Source organism: Sinohyriopsis cumingii, chromosome 16 (genome assembly GCF_028554795.1).
Source record: "Sinohyriopsis cumingii isolate HCF-2022 chromosome 16, ASM2855479v2, whole genome shotgun sequence".
Classification (NCBI taxonomy): domain Eukaryota; kingdom Metazoa; phylum Mollusca; class Bivalvia; order Unionida; family Unionidae; genus Sinohyriopsis; species Sinohyriopsis cumingii.
Window position 1 is genome coordinate 74421738 of NC_142976.1, and position 16822 is coordinate 74438559.

General features: G+C 35.8%; 1 protein-coding gene across 1 annotated transcript in view; it reads right to left on the reverse strand.

The window, feature by feature from the left end:
* LOC149780796 (ribosome biogenesis protein bop1-B-like) overlaps positions 1-16822 on the reverse strand; it is a 71994-nt gene that overhangs the window by 46722 nt on the left and 8450 nt on the right. Inside the window, exons 3-5 of the mRNA XM_089937875.1 lie at positions 7803-7979; positions 3272-3423; positions 2210-2327 (exon numbers count right to left, since the gene is read on the reverse strand). Coding sequence (XP_089794001.1) covers positions 2210-2327; positions 3272-3423; positions 7803-7979 — 447 coding nt within the window. The remainder of the gene's footprint in view (positions 1-2209; positions 2328-3271; positions 3424-7802; positions 7980-16822) is intronic.

Genomic DNA, 16822 nt, shown 5'->3' on the forward strand with positions numbered 1-16822 from the left:
GGTCCTTTCTGTCCACAGAGTTTAGGATTGTGATACATTACAACGTAAACTCAAAACTAATGCAAAATCAATGGGGGCCCAGGGTGGCAGAGTGGTCTAAAGCGCTCTCTGTCACGTATCACTGCCATCTCACCCCTGTCTGCGTGGGTTCGAGTCTCGGCTCGGCCAATGTGGATATGTGAGAAAGCTTGCCAGTAGCTTCTCATGGGTCGGTGGTTCTTTCCGGGGGTTTTCCCGGGTTCTTCCTCCACCATTAATACTGGCCGCCATGCATAGCCTATCTTGTGCTGAAAAATGGCGTTAAACCCTATACAACAACAACAACAACAACAGCAAAATCAATGAGAGTTCTGATCGTAGATCTGGAAGACTGGAGGGCCACCCAAAAGAAGTTTAAATTTTCTGTCATTATAGAAAATATCAGTAATATTTTTACTCTTCTTGTGCTCAGTGGTGAAAAGTTCAATTCCTGTGACAGATAAGTATGGAGCTAATGAGTCATCTTGATGACACCCTCTCTCTAAATGAAAGAACTGAGACAAATAACCATTGTTAATGACTTGTTGCAGAATACTCTAAAGCACTGGCAAGAAGATTCACCAAAATTAAAAGATTTCAGAGCATTTTCCAAAATGTCCCATTCGACAGTCAAATGCTTTTTTAAAATCAAGACAAGGCCAGACTGATTTGTTTCATTGAAGTAGTTCATAAAATCATAAAAATTCTAGTGTTTTCACCAATAAATCTCCGCTTTATAAACCCTTTCTGGGGTATCATTTATAACTGAGTGAAGTACCTTATTAAGCCTATTTGCTATTCTTTCAGTCCATATTTAGTAATGAAATAGGTCTTCATTCTTTAAAGAAAATCTTTATCTTTTTTCAATAGTAAATCTGGTACTTCCCAGAGATTTAAAATCAGACAAACATTTGTTTTCATATCCAAAATTTAGAGTAATGTATATAAATCCACCCAAAAATCTTTCCAAAAGAACTTGAACACTTTGATAGTAAATCCATCCAAACCGGTACTGGTTTCATTTTTCAGTTTTTTTTAAAACAGGGTTAGCAACAATTTCCATTCAGAATTTTCAAGGGTCATTATTACATTAATTTTAAAGAATACATAAATGAAAAATAAATAAGGATACTTACTACACTTGATATCAGAACTATTTCTTGCAAATTTAATTTTTAAAAAGACAGTCAAGAGTATGATCACTGGTATCATTCCCATTATACTACACATCCTACATCTGTACAGTCACATAACGTTTATTTTTACAATGTCTACACTACACTATTTACAATATTTTATAGTGAAATTTTTTAATCTTGTAGCTTGTCATCAACCTGTTTTTCAAGCGCTCCAAGTTCAGTGATTTTGTCCTTCACACTTTTCCTCAAACTATGTGATGTCGTGAGGAAGGAAATTTTTCTGTGTGTCTCTGCTTTCAAGGCATAATCATCAGCAGCAGCTGTCATTGCCTGAATGTCTTTTTCAGTAGACAACTTTCTCCTCTTTAACTCTCTCTCTTATATATATATATATATATATATATATATATATATATATATATATATATATATATATATATATATATATATATATATATAGGCTAAAATGCCTGCTACCGGGCCTACTGTACCAATCGGCTGTAGTTTTACTAATATCGTGACCAGCAGTACCGAACTGTTTTGGCAACTGCCAATATCATGACTAGCGCTTAACGGGAAATCAGTTATTTTATTAAAGATTTAAAATAATTGCGAATTGGAGAATTAGTGAATTTTTTGCTTGTGGTTTGTAGTGTGAATCCGCGAATTGCTGAAAAAGTCGTGAGGGTTGGCAGCTATGTAATGATTCATCTAAAGTAAGAACAAAATCCATCAAGAAGTTTATAAACTATCAGGAAATGAAAGATAAAAAATATTACACTAAAACATTTTCTTGGACTGTGACTTAGACAACAACAACAGGGTGAGTAACTCGAAATGAATTGTCTTAGTTTTATAATGATTTATCCCAAGCAGGAATAAAATCTATCATGGGCTTTAGGAAATATAAGCAAATGAAAAACCTGCAACCAAAACCTTAACACAAATTTTCTATGACCATAATGTAGTCCCTAGTCTAGTATAATACCATCACTTAAGACTGAGATTCTAGGTTAGCCATCAAAATGATTACAGATCACCTGTACACTTACCGCATACATTTCATTCTGTGCTGAGGGATGCATCTTTCCCTGCAGCCGCTGTATCAGTTCTACATCCTCCTTGCTCAAAATGACATTCTGTCCTGTCAGTTTGTTAGTCACTGTTCTCCTGAAATAATTATGAGCTGAACTAAACACACACCTGTTTCCTAAACACAAATACCTATGTAACTTTACTTTTCCTGTTTAGTCATAATGGTACAGAACAAGTAATATTAAAAAATATAAATTACATAGAGGGAAAATTGTTGTAAAATCTTTCGATAAATATATTTATGCGTATTAAAAACTTTACATACATTGGATAACAATTTCATGAAACTCAGTCTGCAAATCTTAAATGGTGTCAACTGCTCTGGTGGCCTAAGTGGTTAGAGCACCAGTCTCAGATACAGGAGGTTTCGAACCCCAGCCAAGTCACACCAAAGACTTATAGAAATTGTACTAGCAGCTGCCTCACTTGGTGCTCAGCATTAAGAAGTTAGTGTTAGGACTGGGTGGCCTGGTGTCAGGATAATGTGTCTGGGTAAGACATTTAGCACAATACCCTGGCACTAGACATCACTAAAACTGCTAGTGATATGACTGAAAAATTGTTAAAGTTACATTAAAATTCCAAATCACATACACATACTTAAATGGTGTCAAAATAATTATTCATTTACATGTCTGTAACAAAGAACAAAAGCTGTGATGCATTTTAATTGGTTCAAAAAGCTTTCATGCATATACTCATACTATATTCTCACAGACTGGTCTATCTGGATAAGTGAAAACCATTTTCTTACCAAAATAATATAGTTTTCTAAAGTATAGGGAACCAATCCCATGCTTATCATTTGAGAGAAAACATCTGTAAAATAAATGGTTTTAAAATTTTCCCAAGAATGTTGTTTCTAATACTTGTAATTTTTCACAATATTTGGACTATTTTACTTTTGTATTCTGACGCATTTACTCTGTGAGTGGGACAGAGTTTTGGCCCATGACAACTTTAAAACATCCAAGAACAGTTAATAATACATTTTAAATAAAAGTGCACTAGTTTCCTACCAATAGTTGGGGTCATCCATCTTGTTTAGAAACTCATCAAGCTCATCTGCCTTTTCTGGTTTGACAAGTTTCTTGCCCTCGATATCATAACCAATGTGGGTATAGTTCTTGTACCACTCCATTGGAATGTTCCCCACTGTGTTTCGGATATCCTAAAAAATTATGAAATTTTCAAGTTGATAATAAACTTGTGTCCTGCTAAACCCAGTGTCTCACCTGTATCCATATACTTGCAAGTAAAATCCATGCATCTGACATTTATAAATATTTACACTTAAGTAGACGACATGGACAAGGCAGGAAATCCTGACATATCTGTTATAAACTATAGTAATATTATCCAATGCTGAAGCTGAATTACAGCAACAGATGTTGAAGATATGTAACTTTTACAATACAAAATGTAACATTACAGTGATGAAACATGCATTCAGCTTAAGATGTCAATACAGGAACTCCTTGGACATTAGTATATAAACTTCAGACATATTGTAATGTTATAGCAACAAATGTAGAAGATACTGTATATACTCATGTATAAGTCACATAAAACTGCAAACAACAAAGATCCTGATCTGCCATCACATGATGTGCCTGCAGATCAGGGTCTCTGTTGTTTGTTCTACTGATTAATTCTAACAAACTGCAGAGACCCAGATCTGCTTAGAGTTTGGGACGAGCCTAGGCTCGAGCTCAAGGCTCGATAATTTTGGAGCATTTTCGGGGGCTCAAAGCTCGAGGTCGAAGCTCGTTGAGCTTCGAGTTTACGCCTAGAAAAATTCTCCGCCTTTTGATATTATCAGACCTGATAAACCCGTGCGATAATTAATTGACTGTGGGAATGAGCGGCTTTACAGATTCACATGGCCTACACTTCCCCATGTGTTGGTCGACCAGTGGGCAGTCGTTGCCTTGCAACGGTCATCGCTGGGGGCTCCTAAGATAATAATTCCGACTATTATGATTGCAGCTGACGGGGAGAAGGGGTTTTTCAACTTCTGCAAGCGAGAGAACCGGTGAACTTCTCAAGTGTTTGGTCTGACAATGAGTGGTGCCAGAGGGGCAGTAGGCGCACAACTGACACCCGAGGGATTTCTTTTAAACTGATTTTTGAACAGTTCAAACAACATAAACGTGTTATCAGCGATTTTTCATATTGTATCTGCTCTTTGTTTGTTAATTTTTACTTATATTTTATTTCTAAAGCAGTAGCGATGTCAAAAAATTAGAAATCAGCTGTTTGGACTTATTTTAACAAGCCCGAAAAGGATAATTCGTCAACATCTGCTTAGCATTCATCATATTGATGTCAACAAGGATGAGTCTGAAATAGAGCCGAAGAAAATGAGAACAATGGATAACTTTGTTGTCAAAACTTCACTGGAAGAAATGGTCTTGAAACTCGCTGCAGTTGATGGATTCTCGATTCGGAAAATCACTCTTTCAGAATTTATTCATCAATCTCTGTCATTAAGAGGAATGAAGCTACCTGCTGATGAGAGATCAGTGATGGCCCTTATTCGCGATTTTGAAGAAAAAGTGAAGCAACAAGTCATACAGGACATTAAGAAAGAACTCTCAGAATCAAAGAGATTTTCAATATCATTGGACAAATGGAAAAGTATCGGAAATCGTTGATTTCTCAACATCAACCTTCATACGGTCTCGTCAAAATGTATCAATCTTGGTCTTGTCAGAATTTACGGAAGTTGTAATGCTGAAAGAATGAACGAGCTCGTTGAGGAACATCTTAATTCATTTGGTGTCTCATTCAAACAGGATATTGTTGCCTCTACTGGTGATGGAGTAAGTGTCATGATCAAGTTCGGAGAAAAATTGCCCGCTCTGTATCAAGCCTGCCTTGATCATGGATTGCATTTGGGTGTTACAAAAATTTTGTACAGAGAAAATTGCCCAGGTCAAGGAATTTCGGTTTTTTCACGTGAAGAAACTGGACAGACTGATCATTTCGATGAAAGCAAAGATGAACTGAGTGCTGAAGAAGTTGAGATACAAAGCGAATCATGGAAGGAAAATATAAACACTGTGAGAGAAATCGTTAAATTTTTCAAAGGCTCAGCCATATGATTGGATGCATTTAAAGCTAAAAGCTAAATTTAACAAAGAACAACAACTGTCCCTCGACTGCAAAACTAGATGGAATTCCATGCTAAAAATGCTAGAAATCTTTATTAAATTATACGATGTCACCAATAAAGTGCTGAGTGAAATCAGATCCGAGCATCTCTTAACTAATCTGAACATAGAATTATTGAAATCCATACTTTTGGCATTGAAACCGGTTGAGGTTACTCTTAATGCTATGAGCAAAAAAAAAGCTTCTCTGAGAACCGCTTATGTTGCTATTAGCTTCATGAGGGAAAAATTGTCTGCACAAGGAACAGAGATCAGTCGTACTCTTTTAGAAAATATTGATCATTACATCGACGGTAGAGTTAATCAACAACTTATGGATCTTATGATTTCTCTGCACCATTTGGATAATGTTCCATCCAAAACTTCTATTGAATTAGCAACAAATTTGATGAAGCGGCTATTTCCATCGGCAAATACTGCAAATGAAGAAGCACATGATGAGAAAATAACAACCATAACGAGCTCTCACTTGAAGATGAACTTAGATTTCGATTGGAAGCTTCTAGCACTCAGGGATCTCTTCAAACTGATCGATTTAAGAAATTACGCCAAGAATTTTCCTTGTCAAAAAGTAATGGTGAACTGACTGAAAATTTGAGGCGAATATCAGATGCCATCAGAACAATCAAACCGACTTCAATTGATTCAGAAAGAGCATTTTCAGTTGCTACTAATTTCTGTACAAAATTGCGATCAAAGTTATCGGATAAATCTCTGCATGCTCTTGTCTTTTTGAAATACTATTATATTAACAAGAATGATGTTTAAATAAATTACAAAGAAAATTATTTTTCATACTACTCAAGCTTGAAAGCTCGAAAAAATTATCGAGCTCAAGCTAGCATGAGCTTCAAATCCCCGAGCTTTCTTATACTCTAGATCTGCTAGAGCATTATGTGACTGCGGATATGGGTCTGATCAGTTATTAGTTGGATTCACCTTATAAGCGAGTAAATACAGTATGTGACTTTCACAATACTTAAGGAGCTGCAGTGACTCGGTGGTTAACAGCAGGACTCTCCACCAACAATGTGCAGGTTCAAATCCTACCAATGAACCAGTCTGGGTCAGCTACCGTGGTGTGCCCTTGGGCAAGGCACTTTAACTGGATGTTAATAACCTATTTGTGTTGATATGCCATAAAGCATCAAACCAAACCAATCACAATGATGAACCAAGCTTTCTACTTAAACTGGCGAGAGAATAAGAAAGGTATTCCTAGCATATCAACAGATAACCTTAGGACTGATAGTAGTATAATCTTAAAGTTTCTGTTTCAATCCAGCCACTAAGAAATAGGCAACTTCAAAACTGATATAAGAAATATGCAGCTTGTATCAAGTCAGCCTTATTGGCTACACTTACCTCCTCATTACAAGAATCATAGCCATTCTCGTAGACAGTAATCGCCATTTGTCTCAAGTCAGTCAACAGTAACAAACGTACCTCCTCCTCACCAGAACAATCATGGTCTTAGTCACGAACACTTGTCTCTCTCTGTCTTAAGCCAGTCTGAAGTGGCTATACTTACCACCTCACCAGAAAAATCATAGACATACTCACAGACAGTATTCTGTGCTTGTCTTAGTTTATCCTGAAGTGGCTAAACTGCCTCACCTGAAGAATCCTTTTATGGATAGTAGTTTGTGTTTGTCTCATGTCAGTCTGATGTAGCTACACTTGCATCCTCACCAGAAAAAGCACAGCCATACCAAAGACAATAGCGTCTGTTTATCTCAAGCCAGTCTGACGTGCTACATTTGACCCCCTCACATTAAAAATCATCCTTTCATGGACAGTAGTTTGAGTTTGTCTCAAGTGAGCCAACAATGACTAACCTTACTTCCTCAACAGAACAATATTAGCCATACTCAAGGAAGCAGTCTCTGCCTCAAGTCAGTCTGAAATGGCTACACTTACCTCCTCACCAGATGAATCACAGTCATACTCAAAGACAGTACTTTGTGCTTGTCTTGAGTCAGTCTAGGGTGACAAAACATACAACCTCACCAGAACCATAATAGTCTTACTCATGAACAGTTATCTCTCTCTGTCTCAAGTAAATCTAAAGTGGCTACATTTACCTTCTCACATAGCCATACTCATAGACAGTATTCAGTGCTTGTCTCAAGTCAGTCTGAAGTTGTCACACTTCTTCATCAGATGAATCAGTCATACTCATGGTCAGTAGTCTGTCTCAAGTCAGTCTACAGTAACAAAACTTACCTCCTCATCAGAAGAATCAGCCATACTCATTGACAGTTATCTGTCTCAAGTCAGTCTACAGTGACTAAACTTACCTCCTCATCAGAGGAACCAGTTATACTTGTGTACAGTAGTCTGTCTCAAGTCAGTCTACAGTGATTCAACTTACCTCCTCATCAGAAGAATCATAGTCATACTCTTGGACAGCAGTCTCTATCTGTCTCAAGTCAGAATCACTTCTGTTATTATTTTGAACATCCAACTCCTTTTTAGAGAGTTCATCTTTCATCTCATTATCATTCACATCGTCATCATCATCCTTAGAATCATCACTTTCTTTTGAATCCTGCAGAAAATATTTAAGGAAATTAAGCTGGATAATTCTACTTTGACAGGATAAAAAAAAATACACACTACAAACTATAAGTATACAAAAATCACTGAATACTCATTCAAAGTATCTACTGTATAAAAGTCTTGAGTAGTTTTAATAAAATATAAAACACTGGAAATCTCATTACTACAATCTCTGTTTATCCAACTAGTGTTTTAATTTGTCTATGTGAATGGGCACATTAAATCTAACTCATGAAGGTAACAGACCTATTTTTATGCCAGTTCATGCCTGAAAAAAGTAGCAGATTGTATCAATATATACCAAGCAGCATATAGATGCAGTAAAGTCTCCCTAAGGTAAGTACTGATACTCAGCGCTACTTGTATAACTTAAGACTAGTCAGGGACAAGCTGGGTCACAGGAATGCCTAAGGCAAACACTGTCATTGCTACTTTCATAATGCAAGACTTATCAGAGATAAACTGCATCACATGCCTGTCTAAGGCAAACACTGTCAGTGTTAACTTCATAAATCAAGACTAGTCAGGGACAAACTGGGTCACAGGCCTGCCTAAGGCAAACACTGTCAGTGTTAACTTCATAAATCAAGACTAATCAGAGATAAACTGCATCACATGTCTGTCTAAGGCAAACGCTGTCAGTGTTAACTTCATAAATCAAGACTAGTCAGGGACAAACTGGGTCACAGGCCTGCCTAAGGAAAACATTGCTACCTTCATAATGCAAGACTAATCAGAGATAAACTGCATCACATGCCTGTCTAAGGCAAACACTGTCAGTGTTAACTTCATAAATCAAGACTAGTCAGGGACAAACTGGGTCACAGGCCTGCCTAAGGCAAACACTGTCAGTGTTAACTTCATAAATCAAGACTAGTCAGGGACAAACTGGGTCACAGGCCTGCCTAAGGAAAACATTGCTACCTTCATAATGCAAGACTAATCAGAGATAAACTGTCTCATACACCTGTCTAAGGCAAACACTGTCAGTGCAACCTTCGTAACTACTACCAAAAGAAGGTAAGGCTAGTACAGTACAAATGGAGGTATAAGTCTGCCTAAGGTAAACATTGAAATCAGAGCTCCCTGTACAACTTAGGCTAGTACAGAATTTAACTGAAGCATAAGGATGACTAAGGTAAACATTGAAGTCAGTGCTACCTGTACAACATAAGGCTGTAACAGGACAAACTAAGGCATAAGACTCACCAAAGTAAACATTGAAGTCAGTGCTGTTACCTGTACAACATAAGGCTGTAACAGGACAAACTAAGGCATAAGCCTCACCAAGGTAAACATTGAAGTCAGTGCTGTTACCTGTACAACATAAGGCTGTAACAGGACAAACTAAGGCATAAGCCTCACCAAGGTAAACATTGAAGTCAGTGCTGTTACCTGTACAACATAAGGCTATAACAGGACAAACTAAGGCATAAGCCTCACCAAGGTAAACATTGAAGTCAGTGCTACCTGTACAACATAAGGCTGTAGCAGGACAAACTAAGGCATAAACCTGACTAAGGTAAACATTGAAGTCAGTGCTGTTACCTGTACAACATAAGGCTGTAACAGGACAAACTAAGGCATAAGCCTCACCAAGGTAAACATTGAAGTCAGTGCTGTTACCTGTACAACATAAGGCTGTAGCAGGACAAACTAAGGCATAAACCTGACTAAGGTAAACATTGAAGTCAGTGCTGTTACCTGTACAACATAAGGCTGTAACAGGACAAACTAAGGCATAAGCCTCACCAAGGTAAACATTGAAGTCAGTGCTGTTACCTGTACAACATAAGGCTGTAGCAGGACAAACTAAGGCATAAATCTGACTAAGGTAAACATTGAAGTCAGTGCTGTTACCTGTACAACATAAGGCTGTAACAGGACAAACTAAGGCATAAACCTGACTATGGTAAACATTGAAGTCAGTGCTGTTACCTGTACAAAATAAGGCTGTAACAGGACAAACTAAGGCATAAACCTGACTAAGGTAAACATTGAAGTCAGTGCTGTTACCTGTACAACATAAGGCTGTAACAGGACAAACTAAGGCATAAACCTGACTAAGGTAAACATTGAAGTCAGTGCTGTTACCTGTACAACATAAGGCTGTAGCAGGACAAACTAAGGCATAAACCTGACTAAGGTAAACATTGAAGTCAGTGCTGTTACCTGTACAACATAAGGCTGTAACAGGACAAACTAAGGCATAAACCTGACTAAGGTAAACATTGAAGTCAGTGCTGTTACCTGTACAACATAAGGCTGTAACAGGACAAACTAAGGCATAAACCTGACTAAGGTAAACACTGAAGCCAGTGCTGTTACCTGTACAACTTAGGCCAAGTACATGACTTAAATGAAGCATAGGGCTGACTAAGATAAGCACTGAAATAAGTCAATGCTATCTATTAAACAGAATTCCTGGAGGACAAACTGAAACATACACATATTAGCATGTTCTTTATAAAGAAGAGACACAGTGGTTCAGTAGATAGTGTGCTGGACTCATGACAAGATGGATGTGGGTTTGAATCCTGTCCAGACTACACCTGGTTTGTTGCAATGATGTGTCCTAAAGTGAGGCACTTTGATCAAGTTGCCTCAGCATAACAGAACCTATCATGTGCTGATGAATGCCAAATGTATAAAACATTTATGGCAAAAGCCAGTTTTGTGAATTCTAAAAAGACATAGCAAGCATTTAATGTTTTCTTCACTTTTGGTGTGTGTATATATATATATATATATATATATATATATATATATATATATATATATATATATATATATATATATATATTAGGGCATAACTGATTAGCATTTTTCTACTGATTTCCGATTCCGGATTTTGGGCATGAAATTTTTCCGATTCCGGATACGATTCAATTAATCGGAAATGCTAAATTAAAAGGTTTTTCAAATTAACTTTTTAAACCGTGTTACACACGTTTTGCATATCACACCGATGTCACAAGGGGAAGGATATGGCAGGACTATAGCAAAATGCAACAAGTTCAAAGCCACAAAGAATCCATGAAATTTTTTATTTTTGTAAAATGTACTGAAACATTATAAACGTTTTTTCTACGATCACATTGTTATACATAATAATTATAAAAACTTACGATTTTACAAATAAAACTCGCAAACTGAAATCCACGTGTTATGGCGCCCTAAGTATTCATTTTCCTGTGATATTGTTCTTGTTTTTTGGCAAAGATATTATAATATAATAAATTTAGAAATGTGAGTTAAAGAGTCTTGAATATTGAATCATTTATGTCGACCAGCTGCCAGTTCCGACCCATTCTTTGTTCAACAATTAGTTGATCTTGCCGCCAGGCTTTAATTTTCCCGCCTTAATCATTTATGTCGGCAAGCGGCCAGTTCCATCCTGTACTTTATTCAACAATTAGTTGATCTTGCCGCCATGCTTTAATGTCGCGGTCAAATAAAAATAAAACAGGCTTTTGTTTGGTCCTATAAAGTTGGCCTCTTGCGACGACTTAAATAAAAGCAATGAAATCTGATCGATTCTTGCATTTTCCAAAGTGATCGGTGATTGAAACAAGTTTATTGTGCTGTGAAAGTTTCCTTATTAACTTTATTTATATTTACGATTGTAAGAATCATTTTCTTTTAATACCTCATTAGCATGTGTCAATGTATTCAATATTATGCCTTCATTATTGAGGATGTTGACATAAACGGGTAGGACTGTATTATATATTTTAATAAATTTAAATCTTTCGGTCTAACTCAAGTATTATCGTTTCACCCCGTTGTGTTGACCATATTGGACTTTTCTGACTTCTTATTTAACTTTATTAACGCACTATCGAATGACACGCAGTGTTAGACACGGTGCTATAGAAAATCAACTTTATTATTTTTATTATCCAAATCGGTCGTTCCTGCCTTGTCCGACTCTGATTAATCGGAGGTTCATACTATCCGGTGGAATCCGATTTCTGGATCAAAAGTCGGTTATGCCCTAATATATATATATTATATATCATGACTAATGATCTTTGACAAAGAGGAAATATGAGCTAAGTGCCTTTCCCACTGACATGTAAAATCAGCAGACTAGGACTGGCCTGTACTGAACCTATGACGCTTGGATTACAAGTCAAGTGCTCTACCCACTGAGCTACCACTACACACCAAAAGAAGCTAGAAAGGGAGACTACTTCCTTTTATGCAAAACACAAAAGTTTGTAAAACTCCTGTGTAAATGGTAAGCTAAACAGGACTCGCTTTCATATTTGGACATTATGAGTCATGATTACATGATTTTGCTCTTAAATGGCCGAGTTAAATTTAAACAATGTTTGATGATTTGTTAAGCTTATATATAAAATCCTTTGACTGTAATATGAGTAAATAATGATATGAAATAAAAGCATGTCCTTCTCTATTCTAAAGAATAAACACGTCACATTTGAATGAAAGGGTTACATAAAACTGAACAGCCATAGAAAGTTGCTTTCATTAAACAAAGTTGTAGAATAAAATTAAAATATAACACAGAAACAATCTGACATTTTTATCAGGTTAAAGTATATAAGTCATTAAAAGAGATTACCCCTTTAAATTTATTAACATTTTGAACTCTTCGGCAAAGATATAACTGTTATGACAGAAAAAGAAAAATTAGCTTTTTGTAGCCAATTATAATTGATCAGTTGGTTAAAGAGAACAAATTATCAATCATGAAATTCTGACCAATTCCCATAACTAAGATAAGTCCAACTGCAAACTGCACTGACCCAGATCTGCTGATGCATAATGTACCAGCGGATCAGGGTCTGTAGAGTTTAATAGGAGTAATCAGTAGAACAAACAGCATAGACCCTAATATGCTGGTGTATTATGCTATGGCAGATCAGGGTCCTTGCTGTTTGCAGGTTGAAATGACTTATAAACAAGTATATAGATAATGTAAATCATGATTTTTTTCTCACAATTTAATGGACATTATTCTACGAAAATGATATATTAATTACACGGATGTGTAGCATATATATTTGCTTTTAAGTCAAATCAAATTGAAAACAACTCAGATAACAAATGGGAATGCAATCAAATATAACCTAATGCCCCTTACAAGTACTCACATAACAAGTGGGATTTTGTGTCATCAAAGACAGTCCAATGCCTCTAACCAATACATCACATGTAAGAATTAATGCAATCAAACAAACCAATGCCTCTAAGTAATACACCTATAACAAGTTAATTAATGAATTCAAACTCAACCCAATGACTCTAACCAATACTCTCTTCACAAGTAGTAATTGATGGAATCAAACATAACCCAATGACTGTAATCAATATTCACATAACAAGTGGGAATTAATGGAATCAAATTCAATGCTTCTAATCAATACTCACATAACAAGTGGGAATTAATGGAATCAAATCCAATGCTTCTAATCAATACTCACATAACAAGTGGGAATTAATGGAATCAAATCCAATGCCTCCAACCAAAACTCACATAACAAGTAGGAATTAATGAAATCAAATCCAATGCTTCTAACCAATAATCACATAACAAGTGGGAATTAATGGAATCAAATTCAATGCTTTTAATCAATACTCACATAACAAGTGGGAATTAATGGAATCAAATCCAATGCTTTTAATCAATACTCACATAACAAGTGGGAATTAATGGAATCAAATCCAATGCCTCTTACCAATACTCTCATCACAAGTAATAATTGATGGAATTAAACATAACCCAATGACTGTAATCAATATTCGCATAACAAGTGGGAATCAATGGAATCAAATCAAATGCCTCTTACCAATACTCACATAACAAGTAGGAATTAATAGAATCAAATCAAATGCTTCTAACCAATACTCACATAACAACTGGGAATTAATGGAATCAAATCCAATGCTTCTAACCAATACTCACATAACAAGTGGGAATTAATGGAATCAAATCCAATGCTTCTAACCAATACTCACATAACAAGTGGAAATTAATGGAATCAAATCCAATGCTTTTAATCAATACTCACATAACAAGTGGGAATTAATGGAATCAAATCCAATGCTTCTAACCAATACTCACATAACTAGTGGGAATTAATGCAATCAAATAAAATGCTTCTAACCAATACTCATATCACAAGTAATAATTGATGGAATTAAACATAACCCAATGACTGTAATCAATATTCACATAACAGGTGGGAATCAATGAAATCAAATCCAATGCTTCTAACCAATACTCACATAACAAGTGGGAATTAATGGAATCAAATCCAATGCTTCTAACCAATACTCACATAACAAGTGGGAATTAATGGAATCAAATCCAATGCCTCCAACCAAAACTCACATAACAAGTAGGAATTAATGGAATCAAATCCAATGCTTCTAACCAATACTCACATAACAAGTGGAAATTAATGGAATCAAATCCAATGCTTTTAATCAATACTCACATAACAAGTGGGAATTAATGGAATCAAGTCCAACGCCTCTAACCAATACTCTCATCACAAGTAATAATTGATGGAATTAAACATAACCCAATGACTGTAATCAATATTCGCATAACAAGAGGGAATTAATGGAATCAAATCCAATGCCTCTAACCAATACTCACATAACAAGTGGGAATTAATGGAATCAAATCCAATGCCTCTAGCCAATACTCGCATAACAAGTGCGAATTAATGGAATCAAATCCATTGCCTCTAGCCAATACTCGCATAACAAGTGCGAATTAATGGAATCAAATCCAATGCTTCTAATCAATACTCACATAACAGGTGCGAATTAATGGAATCAAATCCAATGCTTCTAATCAATACTCACATAACAAGTGGGAATTAATGGAATCAAATCCATTGCCTCTAGCCAATACTTGCATAACAAGTGCAAATTAATGGAATCAAATCCAATGCTTCTAATCAATACTCACATAACAAGAGGGAATTAATGGAATCAAATCCAATGCTTCTAATCAATATTCGCATAATAAGAGGGAATCAATGGAATCAAATCCAATGCTTCTAACCAATACTCACATAACAAGTGGGAATTAATGGAATCAAATCCATTGCCTCTAGCCAATACTCGCATAACAAGTGCGAATTAATGGAATCAAATCCAATGCTTCTAATCAATACTCACATAACAGGTGCGAATTAATGGAATCAAATCCAATGCTTCTAATCAATACTCACATAACAAGTGGGAATTAATGGAATCAAATCCATTGCCTCTAGCCAATACTTGCATAACAAGTGCAAATTAATGGAATCAAATCCAATGCTTCTAATCAATACTCACATAACAAGAGGGAATTAATGGAATCAAATCCAATGCTTCTAATCAATATTCGCATAATAAGAGGGAATCAATGGAATCAAATCCAATGCTTCTAACCAATACTCACATAACAAGTGCAAATTAATGGAATCAAATCCAATGCTTCTACTCAATACTCACATAACAAGTGGGAATTAATGGAATCAAATCCAATGCTTCTAATCAATACTCACATAACAAGTGGGAATCAATGGAATTAAATCCAATGCTTCTAATCAATACTCACATAACAGGTGCGAATTAATGGAATCAAATCCAATGCTTCTAATCAATACTCACATAACAAGTGGGAATTAATGGAATCAAATCCATTGCCTCTAGCCAATACTCGCATAACAAGTGCGAATTAATGGAATCAAATCCAATGCTTCTAATCAATACTCACATAACAGGTGCGAATTAATGGAATCAAATCCAATGCTTCTAATCAATACTCACATAACAAGTGGGAATTAATGGAATCAAATCCATTGCCTCTAGCCAATACTTGCATAACAAGTGCAAATTAATGGAATCAAATCCAATGCTTCTAATCAATACTCACAGAACAAGTGGGAATTAATGGAATCAAATCCAATGCTTTTAACCAATACTCACATAACAAGTGCGAATTAATGGAATCAAATCCATTGCCTCTAACCAATACTCACATAACAAGAGGGAATTAATGGAAATCAAATCCAATGCTTCTAATCAATATTCACATAATAAGAGGGAATCAATGGAATCAAATCCAATGCTTCTAACCAATACTCACATAACAAGAGGGAATTAATGGAATCAAATCTAATGCTTCTAATCAATATTCACATAATAAGAGGGAATCAATGGAATCAAATCCAATGCTTCTAACCAATACTCACATAACAAGTGGGAATTAATGGAATCAAATCCAATGCTTCTAACCAATACTCACATAACAAGTGGGAATTAATGGAATCAAATCCAATGCTTCTAACCAATACTCACATCACAAGTAATAATTGATGGAATTAAACATAACCCAATGACTGTAATCAATATTCGCATAACAAGTGGGAATCAATGAAATCAAATCCAATGCTTCTAACCAATACTCACATAACAAGTGGGAATTAATGGAATCAAATCCAATGCCTCAACATAAATGGATGCTTCTAGCCACTACTCTCATAACAAGTGGGAATTAATGGAATCAAATCCATTGCCTCTAACCAATACTCACATAACAAGAGGGAATTAATGGAATCAAATCCAATGCTTCTAATCAATATTCACATAATAAGAGGGAATCAATGGAATCAAATCCAATGCTTCTAACCAATACTCACATAACAAGTGGGAATTAATGGAATCAAATCCAATGCTTCTAACCAATACTCACATAACAAGTGGGAATTAATGGAATCAAATCCAATGCCTCTAACCAATACTCACATAGCATGTAGGAATTAATGGAATCAAATAAAATGCCTCCGACTAAAACTCACA